Source organism: Alosa sapidissima, chromosome 20, assembly GCF_018492685.1.
Source record: "Alosa sapidissima isolate fAloSap1 chromosome 20, fAloSap1.pri, whole genome shotgun sequence".
Taxonomy (NCBI): Eukaryota; Metazoa; Chordata; class Actinopteri; order Clupeiformes; family Clupeidae; genus Alosa; species Alosa sapidissima.
In genome coordinates this window covers 25,761,508-25,782,586 of record NC_055976.1, presented here as the reverse complement: position 1 = coordinate 25,782,586, position 21,079 = coordinate 25,761,508, and the positions used below count along the sequence as shown (strand labels likewise).

Sequence of the window (21,079 nt, the reverse complement as noted above, 5' to 3'; positions counted from 1 at the left end):
TTTAAAAAGGTCCAAGTGAACGTTTGGATAAATGCAATTGAAAATCCAGAAGCACCATGAAATATCTTCTCATATAATGTTATTGTTTTTCATATGTTATATTATTACCAAAAAGAATTGACACTCATGAGTACTATTTATCATTCATAGCACAAGAGTTTATTAAGGAGCTTAAGCCATTTTATTTCTATATTTCAAGAACAGAGACAGTGCTAAAGTGCTTTAGGGGCAGCCATGGCCTACTGGTTAGCACTTCGGACCTGTAACTGGAGGGTTGCCGTTTCAAACCCCGACCAGTAGGAACGGCTGAAGTGCCCTTGAGCAAGGCACCTCACTGCGCTGGGATTAGTGTGCTTCACCTCACTGTGTGAACACTGTGTGCTGTGTGTGTTTCACTAATTCATGGATTGGGATAAATGCAGAGACCAAATTTTCCTCACGGGATCAAAAGAGTATACTTATACTTAAAAGTATGGCAATACTATTCCACAAGGTGTCTCCCTTCCTCTTCATTGGTGCTGTATGTTGCAGATATTCAAAATGTTTAAGGTTGCTTCACTGGGAGCCGCATCTGAAAGAAAGTTCACAAAACAAAAACAAACATTTGAATGTGGGGCTAATGGTGTGATAAGTTTTCTAACATACAGCTGAAGCAGACATGGAAAGTGACTGTCACTCACTGATCAATGTTATTTTTAGCCTCCTGTTACTGTCAGAAATGCGGAAAAAAACAAGTGCACAGCTCTATAACAGAGAACCATGCAATCTTTTTAGGAACAGAAAATGAGGTCATGAGTACCGAGAGATTTACAACAGAGGAAATGCAAAGGAGAAGTTGACAAGTGAAAGGTCCTGCAGAGGAAGGTTCTATTTGTGAACGCACACCCTGGCCTGCATTACACAGCGACTCACCCTTGACCTTTGTGCCCTGCATGTGCAAAAGGGTGGCTTTGGTGGGTTCGGTTTGGTTTGGTCATTGTTAAGGGAAAACTCCAGTCTAACAACAACCTCTGGGTCTGTTTGTGGATGTGGCGTAAATATTCCTTTGGGACCAAAAAATCGTAAATTGGAGCAGTTTTTTTATGATAAGACCTAGTGATCAACCACAGTTAGCCTACTGCCTAAAAAAGGTGTAAAATCTGGCATGCACAGATGAGTAAATGGGATGCATAAGCCTATTATTAGACCAATGCCAAAAGTCACGGAATTTGAAGGTCTGAAAGTGCAATTTTCTTTGCAGCTTTAGTTGCATGTTAAATTTTTATTCAATAATAATGAAATACTTCTTGTAATTGAAAACAAGTCCATATGGGATGTTTTGGTGTAGGACAGGTTTCTGCCTCAGGGGAAGCCTCTAGGATTCTTGAAAGCTGGATCGTCAGTTTACACAGAGTGAAAAATAGTTATTCACACAAATACAGCAGAGATTTATAGTTTCATGTTTTGTGCACCAGTGTATTTCAGCTACTTAATGACTCAGTGACGATGAAGTTCGGACTGACGTGGATGGACTACTTGTGGAATGATAACGGTACTTACAGAATATGAAAATCAGAAGCACGCAACATGCCAATGACAGCAGTCATAATCTAGCAGTCGTTATTTGCAGTGGTCAATATCATGAAATATTGGGCCTCTAAATGTTGACCCAGTCAATTTTTCTTATTAATTAATATTTAGAGTAGTTGTTGCACATTCCCAGGCCTAGTGAGGAATTAGCCTATTTATTATGACCGCCGTGCACCGAAGCGGCGGTCATATAGGTTTAGTCAGAGTTTTCTTTCTTTTTTTTTACAATAAATTAATTTATGTTACTGTACATCAACTGGCCTGTAGGTGGCCGGACAGTTTTCTGTGAATATCTTGAGAACCGTAGGGCCTAGGAGGACCACCATTTTTGCATGTTGGTCTTAAAGGGCCATGTCAACCCATCCCATAACAATTCATTTTATTTATAGTGCCACCTAGTTAAAAAATGAAAAAGCAAAAATCTCTGGCTGACATGGTCAAAACGGCACAAAATTGAAAGTGTATGATCATTATGACACCCTCTGAATGTAATGTTATAGTGTAATATAATGTTTTTTTTCACAGGTGGTCAGACTGTTGAATAGTTGATGCACTTTCTGTCTTGCACTATGCACTTTATATGTCTGTTTTGTCTGTTATATGTCTCCTTGTCTGTTATACTGCATGTGAGTGACAGAGCAAAATGCATTTCATTGTATTGTAGGCCTACTAAATACATATGATAATAAACCGAACTTGAACTTGAATGCATGCCAAGTTTCATGGACTTCTGTTCATGGGAGGCCATACAATAAATTAATTTATGTATACATTTAGTGACTGTACACCAACAGAGTTTTCTGTGAATATCTTGAGAACCGTAGGGCCTAGGATGACCATTTTTTTGCATATGTTTGCCTCCAGGGGCCATGTTAATCCATATGCACACATAAACAGATACACGCGCACACACATACATTCACAGTAATCATACGTATGACACATACACACACATGTACGCATGCATGCACACACACAGGCGCACACACAGGCACACACACAAGCACATGCACGCACGCACACACACACACACACACACACACACATTTAAACATAAACATGTACACGCACACATGCACACAATTCAAGAATTTCTCAAAATTATGAACAGGCAAGATGGGGGTGGGGTTGTATATGTTTTACATGTGAAATCTCTGAACTAATCATGTTTTGGTACTTGTTGTCTAGCAGATACCAGTGAGAATTGAGTGTGCATAATGCAATTCATTGAGACAGTTAGAATCATATATGCGGGTCATTCCACGTCAATTCAACCAGGGCCCACGCACTTAGGTCTCAAAAAATTCTGAAAAAAATACCAGGTGTACCTATGTTACCCAGGAGACTCACTGTAAAATTACTCTTATGTAAGATCAATACTTTCCAAGATACAGCCAGTTTTACAGGGGGAGGGGGGTGTCGATTTTGTTCAGCCTTTTTTTTTTGTCAAAGTTCACAAGCCCACAGCGCAAGAACTAAACCATGTAGGAGGCTCAAATTGTGCATGCTGGTACATAAATAGGAATAGTAGGTAGCAAAATCATCACGTTTGGTCTGGATAATTCTGCATGGTCATAGCTGCCCCTCAAAGTTGATCAAAATTTTATTGGAGTTTTTGGCTGGGCTCTGTTTAGGCTTTCAGAAGACATATTTGTACCCAACACAGGCTCTTGATTTATTTTCCTTACTGAGATAAGTAGAAAAACTCTCACAAAAAGCAATGAACAGAAAATAAATCCCTTCAGGGTCTGAACAGCAGACCTCACAAGTCTGAAAAATAATTTTGGTTCTCATTTTCAAAGCACCTTGTGGGAATATACCCGATTCAGGACAGTCTGCCCTACACACACATGAAATGCATGTAGAGCTATGAGCTTGCTGTGGTGAGATAAATGTCAAAATATAAGAATTTTTATAATATGCTTTTTATATTTTAATTCTTTAAAAATTAAAATAAAATCAATGGTAGTACTAATACACTCTGCTGAAAAAAACAATACGTATATATGTATGTGTATAATGTAACATGTATAACATATAATATGTGTGTGTGGCACTTACAATGACCAGAATAAATCCTTATGAATAAAGGTAGTGAAAATGCCCTAAAAACAGCTTAGGGTTCTAAGGGTTAAAGATCCCATGGCACTTATCGCAAAGAGTAGGTGGTTCCCTGATTTGCTTTATTTATGTACACATACATACTGTAAAAACACACACACACACACACACACACACACACACACACAAAGACACGTCAACACACGCATACACTACACATGCACACACACATTATGCATACACACGACACGCACAAACACGCACACAAACACATAAACACACATACAGTACACACACCCTCACACACATGCACCCACACATACAAACACACCTACATACACAAACATACGCGCGCACACACACACACACACACACAAAAAAACACACACAAAACACATACACAAAAACAACCACACACTCTGCACACACTCAATTACAAACACAAAAAAAGGAACAAAGTAGGAAATGAACACAATTTGACAAGCGTGACTTATTTTTGTGGAAAAAATGTGCTGGACTGGGTGGAGGTCATATTTTGTACTGCTCTATTGTTTATTTGGTATTGGGATATTATTATGACCGCCGCGCAGCGAAGCGGCGGTCATATAGGTTTAGTCAGATTTTTTTTTTTTTTTCTTTTTCGCATGCCCAAATTTCCGTCAATGATTCCCGGGACACTGAAAGACCGGGGTACACGAAACTTGGTGAGCATGTAACCCCACATGGATAGCATGGAACCATCGTTTTTCGTTTTGATCTGTAGCCCCCCTGCTGGACTGGACCCCCCGAAAGGAGGGTAGGGCAGACACAGTTTTCTGTGAATATCTCGAAAACCGTAGGGTTTAGGAGGACCTTTTTTTTTTTGTATGTTGATCTCAAGGGGCCATGTCAACCCATTCCATAACCACTCATTTCATGTATAGCGCCACCTAGTTAAACACAAAAAAGTAAAAATGAGGTGTTGTAATTGAAGGTATCTGTGACCTAACATAGTCAAAACTGCACGAAATTGGAATTGTAGGATCATTATGACACCCTCTGTATGCACGCCAAGTTTTGTGGAATTCCGTTCATGGGGGGCCACACAATAAATTAATTTATGTTACTATACACCAACTGGCCTGTAGGTGGCCGGAGACAGTTTTCTGTGAATATCTCGAGAACCGTAGGGCCTAGGAGGTCCACCTTTTTTATGTATGTTGGTCTTAAGGGGGCATGTCAACCCATCCCATTACCACTTATTTCATGTATAGCGCCACCTAGTTAAAAATTAAAAAGCAAAAAATTAGGTGTTTTCATCACAATATCTCTGGCTGACAAGGTCAAAACTGCACGAAATTAAAAGTGTAGGATCATTATGACACCCTCCGAATGCATGCCAAGTTTTGTGTACTTTCGTTCATGGAGGGCCTTACAATAAAATAATTTATGTGTACATTTAGTGACGTACACCAACAAGGATTCCCGGGACACTGAAAGACCGGGGTACACAAAACTTGGTGGGCATGTACCCCCACATGGATAGCATGGATCTGTAGCCCCCCCCCCCCCCCCCCCCCCCCGCTGGACTGGACCCCAGACAGTTCTCTGTGAATATCTTGAGAACTGTAGGGCCTAGGATGACCAATTTGTTCCGTATGTTTGCCTCCAGGGGTCATGTTAACCCATTCCATGTGCACACATGTGCATAAACAGATACACACGCACACACATACATTTACAGTAATCATACGTATGACACATACTCACACAGTAGACATATGTACGCATGCATGCACATGCACAAACACACATACGCAGGCAAACACACAAGCACGCACATACACACACACACACACCCACACACATAAACATAAATTTGTACACGCACACATGCACACAATTCAAGAATTTTTCCCGTCATCTACTCCCTGAATTTTTGGTCATTGATACCCGGGACACCGAACCACCGGGGTACATGAAATTTGGTGGGTATGTAGCCCCACTAGACTTTTACAAAAAAAAAATCATTTCGTCCCCGGGGACCACCACCACCCCCCGTGCTGGGCCCCCCGAACCGCAAAAAAAAACAGTTTTTCCTAAACAACTACCTGAACCGTGGCACTGAGGATGAAGAATCTTTTATGGTATGTTGGTCTCAAGGGCCCACATCAACCTGGCTCATAATCACTCATTTGTGATTTGCACCCCCACCCCCCGGTAAAAAATGAAAATGCAATATTATTCTGCTTTAATCGCCCCTATCTTCAGTTAAGATGTTCAGAACTGCACCAAATTTTATGTGTATGATTGACCTGGCATTCTCTGGGGGTATGCCAAGTTTCGTAGAATTTCATCCATGGGGGGGGTCTAAACAAATTAGGTTATGTGTACATTTAGTGACTGTACACTCATTGGCCTGTAAATGGCGGTGCACACATATACACATGCACACACACAGGCACCCACATACTATCGGTATTAGAACGGCCGATACATAATTACAAATTCAGTAGGATTAAAAGAAAGCCAAAATAAATATTCATCATCATCATCATGGCTGCATTTTCAGTATTGGCGATAAGTAGTCGTTTGTCCACTAGATGGCGCATCGTTGCAGTGAGACGTAATTTTGTTGGAAGTAAAAAGTGGGTTGGAAAAAACAATGGACGCTTCCTACAAGGACTGTAATTTACCGCAGCGAACATCTAATAAGGATAGGACGATGTTCACATGAAGTGTAATTCCCATTTCTTCTTGAAGCCGAAATAAATTTGAGGATGTTTATCGGACATGCTTGGTTTTTACTGCAGGTACGTTAATCTTGTAATATCAATAAGGACCTAGGTAATGTTACCGTTAGCGTTGGTTGAGTGATGGAGGCATTTGATTGATTGCATTTGTAGAAAACTATAAATGCGGTTATACCAAGCAAATTGATAGCAGCACTGTTTGTATCTTTCAACTGTCATTTATTGCACGTGCTACAAAATCATTCTGTGCAATGGAAGATTTACCAACGTTACACCGGTCTGATACAGTTTTGCCTATACATGCGTGAGACTGAGACGCCTGTTTATTTTGTTTTAAGTGCGTGCAGGGTGTGAGAGGGGAATCGATGTGCTTTGATTACAGCTTGGTAGTTGTAGTCTGTGAAATTAAAAAGCACGTGTGTGTGAAGTATCCAAACAATGACACCTTCATTTCATTATGGCTGCTTTAGCAACACACCTTAAGCTACTGTGTAGTGGGTCCCATTTAGAAGTGGCTACTTCATTCGCGCTTTCCTTGACTCATGGAGCTGCGTGAATGTTATTACAACTTTTCGCCACGATATGACAGTTTAAGTCAGCTTGATACTGTAAGGCGTAAGCCATTGGTTTCCAAAGGAGATTTTATTTGTGTCGCCAGCATAGCCTATTGACAATTTATGTTGTAAATAGGCCTACCTTATAATCCTACCTGTAGCTTAGGGAAGCTAACAGCTTTCTATTAGGATCTAGTTTGTTAGTTACTGTTTTGTCATAACTCCCTGATGCATTTTTGCATTTAGAATAGCCAGAGCGTGTATTTCTCAATCGGAAAATTAAACAATATCGGGTGCCTATGGACTAGGCTGGGTGAACCCAGCCTGATCTGCCCGCTATTTATTTTTTTGATTTCTTAAAAGATTGAGCTTGGTCTGATGAAAGCCAGACTAGCCATGGACCTCAGTTACACAATGCAAGGGAAGATGAATCAGCCTATATTTGCACGAACAATAACGGACAAAAGCTCTTCAACTTTGGCCCGTTAAAATGTGTATGAACAGTCTAGCGACGCATTTCATCAAGGCCCATTTGGACATGTCAGTTATTTGCACCACTGGTTAGATGTAAAACAGCATTTCGTTTCAGACTAGGCTACTGTTACTTAATTTGTGCATTAACAATAACGTTTCAGACTACTGTTACTTAATTTGTGCATTGACAATAAAGTATTACATGAACTAAAGATGACTAAAATCTTATGTAGAAGAAGAAACATTCACAAAAAATCCATCCATCCAAAAATGACTTTTGTTTTTGATAGCTGTTGAAAACGGCATGGAACTGACAGAGATGTTTTTGTTTATAAATACATAAAAATAAATAAATAAATAAATTACATTATGCTGATACCTTTTGCTTTTCCCAAATACAATGTAGCCTACAGGTGTAAGTGACCTTTCATCAATCCAGTTGCAATGGATGAACTGTGATGAACTGCCCTACTTGTGATTGTTTAGAGATTTTAAAGGTTTTATAACAATGCTACATCTTCTTTGGCTATTCTACAATCTAGTCACCTTTTCAGCACCAGTAGGCTACTTTCTGTGCTGCCGCACACACACACTCAGGCATGCCAAACAAGCATACACAAAAGTTTCAAGAGTGGGGGATGGAGTAAAATATGGAGACAAATTGAAGTGTGATTTATTTTCGCGGAACGGATGTACAGGACTGAGCGGCGGTCATATTTTGTACCGCTATGCGGTACATCTAGTTGTAAAAATGTCAGGTATAACCATGTCGTAAACATGTTTTAGAGGGTGGCATACATTCTAAAAAAGTTCTTCATTGCAAGTTCATTCGTAGTAACCTGACTCGGGCTTTTGTCTATAAATGAGATAGGACCGTGGAGACTGACTGGAGATGAGGGCGAGAAATGGGAGCAGTATCAGTAAATGGCTAATCAAAACCATTGGTCCTTTACAGAAGTGACTGTCATCATAGACCATCCCATTGATTGGCTCAGCTGATTGAAAATCAGTTTCAATGGGAGAGGGGGTCAGATGGAGGTCAGATGGATTTCCAGGAGCAAGTTAAATTAACTCTCAGATTTGGTTGCTTCCCAGGCTAATCATCATCTCCAACGATGCAGTCTGTAAGTGCATATCAGTCCTGTGGACTGAACCTCCTTAAACCTGCAGCAAGCCGTTATGTACATTATAGAGATTATGGAACCAGGTACACAGCAAGAGCCCAAGTTAAGTGTTTATTTTTCACTCTAAAGTGATATTGGTTACAAGTTGTGAGGACTGTGCAAAACATGTTTCCAAGTTGTTGTTCCAAGTACTCTTTCAAGTTGTTGCATCACAGTACATAAGAAGCCCCCTACCCCCCTCTTATTTTTTTCTGGTAGACTTACCATGATAATCAGAGAACTCATTCCAATTGTTGCGGGCCCTGTAAAGAAAGCAGATAATGAAGACCACATGTAGCGAAGGGAGGGAGCAGAGTACTAAACCTCGTCGACATGGCAGTCAGAGCGCATACTCAACCGTAGTGACGGCACTCCGTCACACTGCCCTCCCCCTCGCGAAGCGTGCCCATGCACTTCACACACACTGCCATCCCTCACGCATCCACCAGCCATACTTCTCCCATCCCAGGGTGCTCCACACCCATCTCTGGGGTACCCCACACAGGGGTCAACCTATCCTGGGGCCCCTCATACGGCTCACACATCGGGCACGCCTCCAATGGCCTCACGGCAGCCATCCCACTTCTGACAACGTATGTAGCGAAGGGAGAGAGTAGTGACCCCACCCAGTCTTGAACCCGGGTCTCCGGGGCACTAAACATGCAGCAAAGAGCCATGGCTCTATGTCGTTTTGGTCAAGTTGCACGTTGATTACCCCCGGAGACCTGGATTCAAGACCGGTTGCGGTCACTGCTCTCTCCCATCCCTACACCACAAGTGTATTCATATTTCACACCAGGGAAAGAGGATATATGACATTAAAACATTAAGTGCACACCTCAAAAGACTACCAGACAGCATTATGTGTCAGGGAACTGTGTGTACAACAGTGATTTCTTTTCTTGTTTACATAATTGTAAAAGAAAGGCAGGAAAAAATGACATGGAAAAATTAAAAGAGTGATGAAAACAGTGAGTGAAGTGACATTTACATTGTACAAAGAGAATTAAACAGATCCTCACAATACAATGATAAAATATCATATGAATCACATTATGTGTCTGTGTCTCTAATAGGGGTGAAACGGTACACAGAAGTCAAGGTTCGGTTCATACCTCGGTTCAGACATCACGGTTCGGTACGAGTTCGGTACAATGGAGAGAAAAGCAAGACAAAAATGCAGAAGGCAACAACCTGGTGTGTAAAGTAAGATGTGAAGAGTAAACAATAAGTACCCCACATCATCTCCAGATGTGAAGAGTAAACAATAAGTACCCCACATCATCTCCAGATGTGAAGAGTAAACAATAAGTACCCCACATCATCTCCAGATAAACAATAAGTACCCCACATCATCTCCAGATGTGAAGAGTAAACAATAAGTACCCCACATCATCTCCAGAGTAAACAATAAGTACCCCACATCATCTCCAGATATGAAGAGTAAACAATAAGTACCCCACATCATCTCCAGATGTGAAGAGTAAACAATAAGTACCCCACATCATCTCCAGATGTGAAGAGTAAACAATAAGTACCCCACATCATCTCCAGACTCCATCTGTAACTTCTAAACAAAATAAGACAATCAGCAATAAAACTGAAGATACAGCATCTTATTTATTAAAGTGCAAATTTTCATCTTATTTATTAAAGTGCACTTCAGAAAATATTAAGAAGTAAACTTTTTTTGTATTACCACATTACAGTTAAACCACTGCTTGCTGTGGTGAACATAAACTGTCCCATAGTCCATATTTCTGATGGGTGAAGTTAAATTAAACTGTATAAAAGAAAAGAACAATTTGTGCTTAAAAGAGGCAGTGTATCACAAGACAATGTATCTCTTAAAGGTAGCTTCATTGTATTTTTAAGTCTTTTTTCAGAAGTACAAGTTTGTCCACACTTTCACCAGTGAGGGTAGATCTTGTGGCAGTGACTATGTCACCTGCCGTTGAAAAAACCCTCTCACTTGGGACGGAGGTGGCAGGTACTGCCAGGTAGCATTTGGCCAACTTGGCTAGATTTGGAAATATCGTTTCATTTGACTTCCACCAGCCAAGAGGGTCGGATTCTACAGAAGTGCTTTCCTTGGCTACGTAGGCATATACCTCCTCCTTCACCTTCTGCTTCAAATCAGGATGGTTCCTCTGACCAGTTGCGAAGAGGGAGCCAAAGACTTCTTCCATGGCTGACTTCTTTGGAGGAGAAGAAAGTAGCCTGTGAAGTTGATGGCCCGTCCTGTGTTGTCTCTGCGGTCTCAGTCTGCAGTATTATACAACAAAGACAACAGTAAATGATTGGGTTTCATCAGTGAACACTGTAACAACAATATGTTAAGACTAATAATAAAACCTAGGGTTAGCATTAAATACATACCTGCTCTGTTCTGCTCAGAATTTCTGTGATGAGATCTTCAAAGACGTTATGGTGATACAGGATCAAAGTGAGGGAGCGATTTGAACCTGGGGTCCAATGCAGTGCATTTATTAAAGAAATCCTGGAGATCTCGGTCAATGTATCTGTTTTGCATGTTCTCTCTGATGGCATGCTTCATTTCCCTGACGATGGGAGCATCGTCGTCATTTCGTTCCATAGACTTCATTATCATTGTTTTGAGGGGTAGGATCATTGAAACCGATGGTGTTGTTTCAGTGCTCAACATTGTAGTGATGGTCTTCAAAGGTTTCATAATCTGAACCACACTCTCTGCGACGCTCATCTCCTGATCTGACAGATGTGAGGCGTCCTTGTTCTTTACTGACTTGTCTGTCAACGCAGAGTAAATGGCAACTTGCTGTTCCAGACAGCGTTCGACCATTTCGTAGCTGGAGTTCCAGCGTGTCGATACATCATGTATGAGGCAGTATTTTGGCAAGTCGAGGATCACCTGTTTACACTCCAAAACATGCACAGCCGTCGTGCTACGAGTAATCTACTAGTAATCGAGATACCTGGTTGACTGCTAGTGCTTTTTGTGCGGCTAAATTTAAAGTATGGGCAAAGCATCCTACATGCGGACCCAGCCCTGCTTCTCTGACGGCATTAACAATATTTTTTGCATTGTCTGTGGTCACTGAAATAGTTGTTCCAGGCCTCTCTAGTTTCCACTCTGCCACAACCTCCTGTAGCTTCTCAGCTAGGTGAGTGCTTGTGTGCTGCTCATATAGGGGCCTCGTCTGTAGAACGGACACTTTCATTTCCCACTTAGAGTCAATAAAATTAGCAGTAACAGTGAGGTAGCTTTCCGTAGCACGAGAAGTCCAACCATCAGTCGTTAATGAAATGGAGGGTGCAGCTGACAACTCGTGCTCCATCAACATCCGTGTTCGGTTGTATATGGAAGGGACTATTGTTTGACTCATGTGTGGACGGGATGGAATATTGTAACGTGGTTCGAGTACATATAGCAAATATTTGAAGCCAGGTTCCTCTACGAGTGAATACGGGCGCATAGAAGATGACAGATAAATTCCGATTGCTTCAGTGATTTGTTTGGACCTATTAGCATTTGTATCTAATGGCTGGTTAAGCACTGTAGGGAGGAGAAGTTGGACAGTTTTCTTTCGTCTCGTTCCACTTACTGGCACATCTGGGTGATGGCGTCGGATATGCGTTAGCATGTTAGATGTATTACCACTCACATACCCAACAACTGCTGAGCAACGCCGACACACAGTCCTCGTCTTGTCAACCATTCTCTCGCCTGTGCTACTCCAACTGACTGGAAAACCAAAGTTTTCCCAAACTTGGGATCTTAAAGAGGCCGGCGGGTCCTCTAGCTCCTGTGGGTCGCCACCACTCGCCATACTCGTGCTGTTATCTCTGACTCACTCACTGCGTTGTCCATCAACCTGACAAAAAATAGGCTACATAGGCACCAACCAGAGCTTCAGAGCTAAGGCGGGGCTACAGATTGTCTGTAGAACCCGCGTATCTAAAAATAGTTCTGCATTATATTAATTAAATCGCACGCGAGTTTTATTTATTTTTATACCGTGTATTCTATGTGTAAATTCGTGCACCGAACCGTGACGCCCGTACCGTTTCGATTCAATACGAATACATGTACCGTTACACCCCTAGTCTCTAATAGCAGATGTCATTGGGATAGCAAGACAAGAAAATCAAATCTGTACTGTAAAGGATAATGCAAACATATAATGGCAGTCTCTTACCTCTTACGCTTGCATACACCTGTGAACATGTAAGGTTCAGAGTTAAACAGAGCATTTACAGAAGACACCAATACTCTATGATATGTATACACTAGGAACTACTGTACGGAACCCTAGAGGGGTCATTCCAAAATATTTTTGGTATATAAGAAAACGTGCGCTCATTATGACCGCCGCTCTTTTTTTTTTTTTTTTTTTCCCGTCATCTACTTCCTGAATTTTTGGTCAACGATACCCGGGACACCGAAACACTGGGGCACGTGAAATTTGGTGGGTATGTAGCCCCACTAGACTTTTACGGAAAAATTTCATTTGGTCCCCGGGGGCCACTCCCCCACCGCGCTGGGCCCCCCGAAACCCAAAAAATGCAGTTTTTCCTAAATAACTACCTGAACCGTGGCACCGAGGATGAAGACATTTTTATGGTATGTTGGTCTCAAGGGCCCACATCAACCTAGCCCATAATCACTTATTTGTGATTTGCACCCCCCCCCCCCCCCCCCACCGGTAAAAAATGAAAATGCAATATCATTCTGCTTTAATCGCCCCTCTCTTCAGTTAAGATGTTCAGAACTGCACCAAATTGTATGTGTATGATTAACCTGACATTCTCTGGGGGTATGCCAAGTTTCATAGAATTTCATCAATGGGGGGGTCTAAAAAAATTAAGTTATGTGTACATTTAGTGACTGTACTCATCGGCCTGTAGATGGTGGTGCACACATATAAACACGCACACACACACACACAGGTACGCACTACCATCAGTATCGGCAATTACAACAGCCGATACATAATTACAAATTCAGTAGGATTAAAGGAAAACCAAATATTCATCATAATAATAATTTGGCTGCATTTACAGTATTGGCGTAATGTAGTCGTTTGTCCACCAGATGGCGCATCGTTGCAGTGAGACATAATTTTGTTGGAAGTTAATCTAAAGTGGGTTGGAAAAACACTACGCTTCCTACAAGGAAAAGACTGTAGTTTACCGCTGAGAACGTCTAATAAGGGTAGGATGATTTCTGCATGACATGTAATTCCCATTTCTTCTTGAAGCCGAAATAAATCTGCGAATCGGACATGCTTGGTTTTTACTGCAGGTAGGCTACGTTAATCTTAAATTATATAAATAGCCTAGAGTAGGTAAAATAATGTTACCGTTAGCATTGGTTGAGTGATAGAGGCCAATTTGATTATTGATGTATTTGTAGAAAACAATAAATGCGGTTATAGGCTACCAAGAACATTGATAACAGCACTAATTGCATCTTTCGACTGTCATCTCATTTGCTTATAACCATAACCTAGGCTACTAACAGGAGCTAAGTGAGTTAGCCACAACACGTTCGCTACGTGATGGTTTTCTAATGGAAAATATAGGCTACCTGAAAGATAACCTGATAATGCATCCTAAACACGGGGCTGGGACATTTAGCTCAAAGTCTCAAAAAGCATCTGAGTCAACGTTCATTCCCAAACACCCATATAGGCTACTTCAATCCTCTATTTTCAAAGGTGATTCAAGTAAGGAAGTAACCTGACCCTAGCCAGATGAATTTCGTTCCGCTTAGCTCCGCCTAGCTTCACTCACATCCATCTGGGACCTCTTCCATTGAGAGTGATTTCTGCAACCGATTTTATGGTACAGCCAATCAGGACGCAGGGCGGGAGTTTCATAGATGTGACATAGCGTAGAAGCGACTGTGAGACTGTTATTAGCGTCACGGGTTGGCTTCGATGTGAGTGGTTGAAGTTGCACGTCAATAGATGACGGACAAGTGGCTTATTCAATTATATGCAAGCATTTTTTGATTAGGCCCAGCCTTCTGAAGCAACACTTCAATGGATCGGTTCCAGATGGATGAGTGGAGCTAGGCGGAGCGAAATTCATCTGGCTAGGGTCAGGTTAGTAAGGAAGAGCATGGCTCAAAGTAAAGTAACTACATAAATTCGTCAAAGTGAATAATTTGTGTCAACTCGCCGCAATGTAGATTTATTAACGCACCCGTGATCTACATCTCCATTTAAACCAAATGTTTTAGAGCGCACGTTGAGAGATGTATCCAGGGCAGGGCTGTACCTACACATATTTGTTGCACGTGCTACAAAAATCATTCTTTGCAATGGATGATTTAGTACCAACGTTACACCGGTCCAATACAGTTTTGCCTATGGCTATACCGTGAGACTGAGACGTTTTTTGTTTGTTCGAAGTGCGTGTTTAGGGTGTGAGAGGGGAGTCGATGTGCTTTGATTCCAGCTTGGTAGTAGTAGTCTATGCGATTAAAAAACGTGTGTGTGAAGTATCCAAACAATGATAACGCTTTCATTATGGCTGCTTTAGCCATAGAACTTGAGCTACTGTACAGTGGGTTGGGTTCCATTTAGAAGTGTCGCTTTCCGTGATTCACACAGCTGCGTGAAATGTATTACTACTGATATGCAAAACTATTAACTTTTCGCCAAGAGGTGACAGCTTAAGTCCGCTTGATACTGTAAGCCATTGGTTCCCAAAGGAGATTTTATTTTGGGTCGCCAGCATAGCCTAGTGACAATTTATGTTGTGTAATAGGCCTAGAATAGGGCCAACCTTATATAGCTTATAGTTTGTTAACAGTCACGGTTTTGTCATAACTCCCTCTATGCATTTTTGCATTTAGAATAGCTCTGAAACCGGGGGCGAACATGTCGCAAGGGGGGGGTTACTAAATTGTGCACTCATTTTACTCAATTGTGCTCTCAATTCAGTAAATTGTGCTCTCATTTTAATTGTTGTAAATTGAGCGCACAATTTAGTAAAACGTGCACGCAATTTACTAAATCGTGCATACATTATACTAAATTGAGAGCACAGTTTAGCAAAATGAGCGCACTATTTAGTAAAACGTGCGCACAATTTACTAAAATGTGCACACATTTTACTAAGTCGTGCGCACGATTTACTAAATTGAGAGCACAATTTAGTAAAATGAGTGCACAATTTAGTAAAACGTGTGCAGGATTTAGTAAAACTAGATGTACCGCGGTACAAACTATGACCGCCGCTCAGTCCTGTACATCCATTCCGCGAAAATAAATCACACTAATCAATTTGTCTCCATCTTCTTCTCCATCCCCCACTCTTGAAACTTTTGTGTATGCTTGTTTGGAATGTGTGTTTGCGGGCCGCACACAAAGTAGTAAATTTGTAGCATTGTTATAAAACCTTTAAAATCTCTAAACAATCACAAGTAGGGCAGTTCATCACAGTCCATCCATTGCAACTGGACTGATTAAAGGTACGCCTGTAGGCTACATTGTATTTGGGAAAAGAAGAAGGTAGCAGCATAATGTATTTATTTGTTTATTTATTATTAAACAAAACAATCCTTGTCAGATCCATGCAGTTTTTAACAGCTATCAAGAAGAGAGGTCATGTCATGGATTTTTGTGAATGTTTCTTCTTCTACATTATGCAAGAGTTTAGTCATCTAGTTCATATGATATTCAACTTAATTGTCAATGCACAAATTAAATACCAGTAGTCTAAAACAAAATGCAGTTTTTTTTACCCAGTGGTGCAAATAACTGACATGTCCAAAATGGCGTGTCAGTTAATAAAAAGTTAATAGTTTTGCATATCAGTAGCAAGACATTTCACGCAGCTGCGTGAATCACGGAAAGCGCAAATGAAGTGGACACTTGTAAATGGGACCCACTGTACAGTAGCTGAAAGTCTGTGGCTAAAGCAGCCATAATGAAGAAAGTGTTATCATTGTTTGGATACTTCACACACACATGCTTTTTAATCGCATAGACTACAACTACCAAGCTGGAATCAAAGCACATCGACTCCCCTCTCACACCCTAAATATGCACTTCGAACAAACAAAAAGCATCTCAGTCTCACGGTAGGCTATAGCCATAGGCAAAACTGTATCGGACCGGTGTGCAAAGAATGATTTTTGTAGCACGTGCAACAAATATGTGTAGGTACAGCCCTGCCCTGGATACAGTACATCTCTCAATGTGCGCTCTAAAACATTTGGTGTAAATGGAGATGTAGATCATCACGGGTGCGTTAATAAATCTACACACGAATTATTCACTTTGACGAATTTATGTTTCAGTCCTAGTTACTTTACTTTAAGCCATGCTCTTCCTTACTTGAATCAACTTTGAAAATAGAGGATTGAAGTAGCATAGTGGGTGTTTGGGAATGAACATTGACTCAGATGATTTTTGAGACTTTGAGCAGAAATGTCCCAGCATGTTTAGGATGCATCATAGACAGGTTATCTTTCAGGTAGCCTACAGTATATATTTTCCATTAGAAAACCATCACTTTTACTCCTGCTAGTAGCCTAGGTTATGGTCATAAGAGAATGGGATGACAGTCGAAAGATAGAATTAGTGCTGTTATCAATTTGCTTGGTAGCCTATAACCGCATTTATGGTTTTCTACAAATACATAATCAAATTGGCCTCCATCACTCAACCAATGCTACCTCCTAGGCTATATTTATGACCACCGCGCAGCGAAGTGGCGGTCATATAGGTTTAGTCAGATTGTTTTTTTGTTTTTTTTTCGAGTGTCCAAATTTCCGTCAAGGATTCCCGGGACACTGTAAGACCGGGGTACACGAAACTTGGTGGGCATGTAACCCCACATGGATAGCATGGAACCATCGTTTTTCATTTTGATCTGTAGCCTCCCCGCTGGACTGGACCCCCCGAAAGGAGGGTAGGGCAGACACAGTTTTCTGTGAATATCTTGAGAACCGTAGGGCCTAGGATGGCCAATTTTTTTCTGTATGTTTGCCTCCAGGGGTCATCTTAACCCATTCCATGTGCACACATGTGCATAAACAGATACATTCGTATGACACATACTCACACAGTAGACATATGTACGCATGCATGCACATGCACAAACACAGGCACATACGCAGGCACACACACAAGCACACACACACAAGCACACACACACACACATTCACACCCACACACATAAACATGTACACGCACACATGCACACAAGAATTTCTCAGAATTATTAACAGGCAAGATGGGGGTGGGTTTGTATAAAATGAATTTTACATGTGAAATCTATGAACTAATCATGTTTTGGTACTTGTTGTCTAGCAGATACCAGTAAGAATTGAGTGTGGATAATGCAATTTAGTGAGACAGTTAGAATCATATAGGCCTTTCCGCGTGATTTATTTTTGTGGAAAAAATGTGCTGGATTGGGCGGCGGTCATATTTTGTACCGCTCTGCGGTACATCTAGTTTACAAGATTAACGTAGCCTACCTGCAGTAAAAACCAAGCATGTCCGATAAACATTCTCAGATTTATTTCGGCTTCAAGAAGAAATGGGAATGACATTTTATGTTGAAATCATCCTACCCTTATTAGACGTTCTCTGTGGTAAACTACAGTGTTGTCCTTGTCTTTCCAACCCACTTTAGATTAACTTCCAACAAAATTACGTCTCACTGCAACGATGCGCCATCTGGTGGACAAACGACTACATGACGCCAATACTGGAAATGATGCCAAATGATGATGAATATTTGGTTTTCCTTTAATCCTACTGAATTTGTAATTATGTATCGGCCGTTCTAATTGCCGATACCGATAGTATGTGCGTGCCTGTGTGTGTGTGTGTGTGCGTGTGTATATGTGTGCACCACCATCTACAGGCCAATGAGTGTACAGTCACTAAATGTACACATAACTTAATTTTTTTAGACCCCCCCCATGAATGAAATTCTACAAAACTTGGCATACCCCCAGAGAATGTCAGGTTAATCATACACATAAAATTTGGTGCAGTTCTGAACATCTTAACTGAAGAGAGGGGCGATTAAAGCAGAATGATATTGCATTTTAATTTTTTACCAGGGGGGTACAAATCACAAATGAGTGATTATGGGCTAGGTTGATGTGGGCCCTTGAGACCAACATACCATAAATATTTCTTCATCCTCGGTGCCACGGTTCAGGTAGTTATTTAGGAAAAACTGCATTTTTGGGGTTTCGGGGGGCCCAGCGCGGTGGGGGAATGGCCCCCGGGGACCAAATGAAATTTTTTCCGTAAAAGTCTAGTGGGGCTACATACCCACCAAATTTCATGTGCCCCTGGTGTTTCGGTGTCCCGGGTATCGTTGACCAAAATTTCAGGAAGTAGATGCTAGCGGCGGTCATAATGAGCGCACATACTCTCGGTACAAATCTCTTGCAATGACGCCTCCTGGGCTCCGTAAGGAACCGAGTTCAGAAGTACCATTCCGCCAGAGCAGTACAAGCAGAAGGACCAGCAGTAAGCAGGAGGGCAGCAGATATAGAGGGGCCATCACAGCTCCACTGCACGCACAGGAAGGCCACTCTTCATTCTGTTCCCCTGTTGGACACCAAAGAGTTTAAATTGCTGTTAGCATTTATAAAGTTAAAAACATTCACTTTGTATGTGTGTGTGTGTGTGTCTGTGTGTGTGTGTTTCAACACAAGATTTCACAAGATTGGTCTATTATGATAATATATTATAAAATATGTAATATTTGCCCCAGTCTGTGGTATGGTGGGTATGCTTTTGTAATTCTCACCGTACACCGGCAGGAACACTGAGTTCATTCCACAGATGTCCAACCCTACTGCGGCCAGCGGACGTTCTGACAGCACACAACTGTAGCTGTCTGTGTTGCCCCCCTGCACTGTCTTTAGATGGAAACCTGCCTGTTTCTTCTGAGAATTCCACATTTGAACATCGATGATGGTGTGATTCCTGCAGAGGTATGCAAGAAGGACGCTGGTGTCGGGCGCATCAGTAGAGGAGCAACTGAGATCCACTCCTGCCCCTGATCTCACTATGGACTTAGCAGCTATGGCTGCTGGGTAGACTCTATCTACACAACCACACACATGAGAAAAGGAGTCAGTACTCTTTTCATAAATTATAAATCATGGGTTTCAAGTAATATCAATCAAACTGAAGCTCAGTTGTTTTGATCAGTTTTATTTTTACTTAATTGAAACCAACCCAAAACATGAGTTTGATTTATCATGGAATACACAATAGAAAAAAGCATGCTTTTGCATATTTGTTCAAATAGAGTTATCTAGCAGCTAGGCAGTTACAGTGCTACACTCTGGGGGCAATAACATGGGGGCTCATGAACATGTCCCCAGAGTGTAGCACTGTAAGTGCCTTGCTACACTAGCTGTTGGCTGCAGCAACTCAAGATAGGTAGAACCAATTGTTTTCGTTTTTTTTTCGTACCGATACTACTTGGTGACCTCGAGAAATAGAGCAAAAACACCGGAATTGTCCTTTAACTCTTCAAAAAAAATTGTAAATAAAACAAGTCACAAACCTGTATACTAATTCATTTATATTAATATTATATAAAAAATTATGGCAAATATTACTGCGATCCTGATGCGACAAGAGCTCTTACCAGTCACTTCAATGGAGATGGGACTCTCTCCTTCTCCTTTCACCTCACTGGGATGCCGTTTTGTTTTGGAGAACATGCAACTGTAGTTTCCGGCATCCTCTTTAGTGACACATTTAATTTGGAAAATGGAGTCGTCAATATTGGTTGAGGCCCTCTCAATGCCGACTCCGTTCTTACAGAGGTAAACAAAGATTTCTTCCTCAAGTTTCTTAAATCCAAATGTGCTGCACCTCAACTCAAAAGTTCCTCCAACTTTAACACTTGAGTAAGATCCATAAATGCGTGCAGGGTGTACAGGATCTACATCTGCAGCCCCTATAAAAATATGATATATACACACACGGTGAATTTATATGGCTTTGACTTTTCACACATTCCTACTTTTCTGTATCACAATGCAACTAAACAAATACACACTTGTGTGCTGGACCACTGGGGGAAGTGCCTCAGTCACAGTAACTGCAACAGAAAGAAAAAAAATGAACAAATCAATGCAAATACACTGTCAATAGTTCCCTGACTTAATGTACCAACTACTCAGCATTTTAATTTACAATACCTGATGAGTATTTACTTACCAAGAATAAGCAGTAGGATAAACATCTCACAACTCGTGAGAACCAAGCCTGTAGCAGGTTTTCCTTCAGACTGAATTAAGAAATGACATGTATGTGGAAGTAGGTCCTGAGGCTTTCTCAGGCCAGAGTTGACTTATTAGTCTTTCCTGAGTGCTAACAAACCAGGGCCTGATATTTGACATAATGAACACAAGTAAGTAAGTAAAGTACTGTAGGCTATTTATTTGTAACTGATTATCCATCCCCAGGTTTGTGTAGGACACACAGACATAAATAATGTCAATTACATAGTTGCAGCATTTTCATATTTGTTTGTTGCATGA

General features: G+C 41.2%; 1 protein-coding gene across 4 annotated transcripts; it reads right to left on the bottom strand.

The window, feature by feature from the left end:
- Positions 1–395: 395 nt before the first annotated feature.
- On the bottom strand, positions 396–20,814 carry LOC121694792. 4 transcript variants are annotated; one of them, XM_042075132.1, is made up of 8 exons: positions 20,757–20,814; positions 20,596–20,637; positions 20,179–20,493; positions 19,327–19,626; positions 19,008–19,124; positions 12,732–12,750; positions 8,779–8,816; positions 396–571 (listed from the first exon to the last, which is right to left on the bottom strand). In XM_042075132.1, exons 1-8 carry the CDS (start codon positions 20,779–20,781, stop codon positions 510–512), a joined length of 918 nt encoding a protein of 305 aa, XP_041931066.1. In that variant the 5' UTR covers positions 20,782–20,814; the 3' UTR covers positions 396–509. The 4 variants fall into 4 exon arrangements, with proteins under 4 accessions (XP_041931066.1, XP_041931069.1, XP_041931067.1 ...); XM_042075133.1 differs by lacking the exon at positions 396–571 and adding an exon at positions 8,342–8,554; XM_042075135.1 differs by lacking the exon at positions 8,779–8,816.
- Between the last annotated feature and the right edge of the window lie 265 nt (positions 20,815–21,079).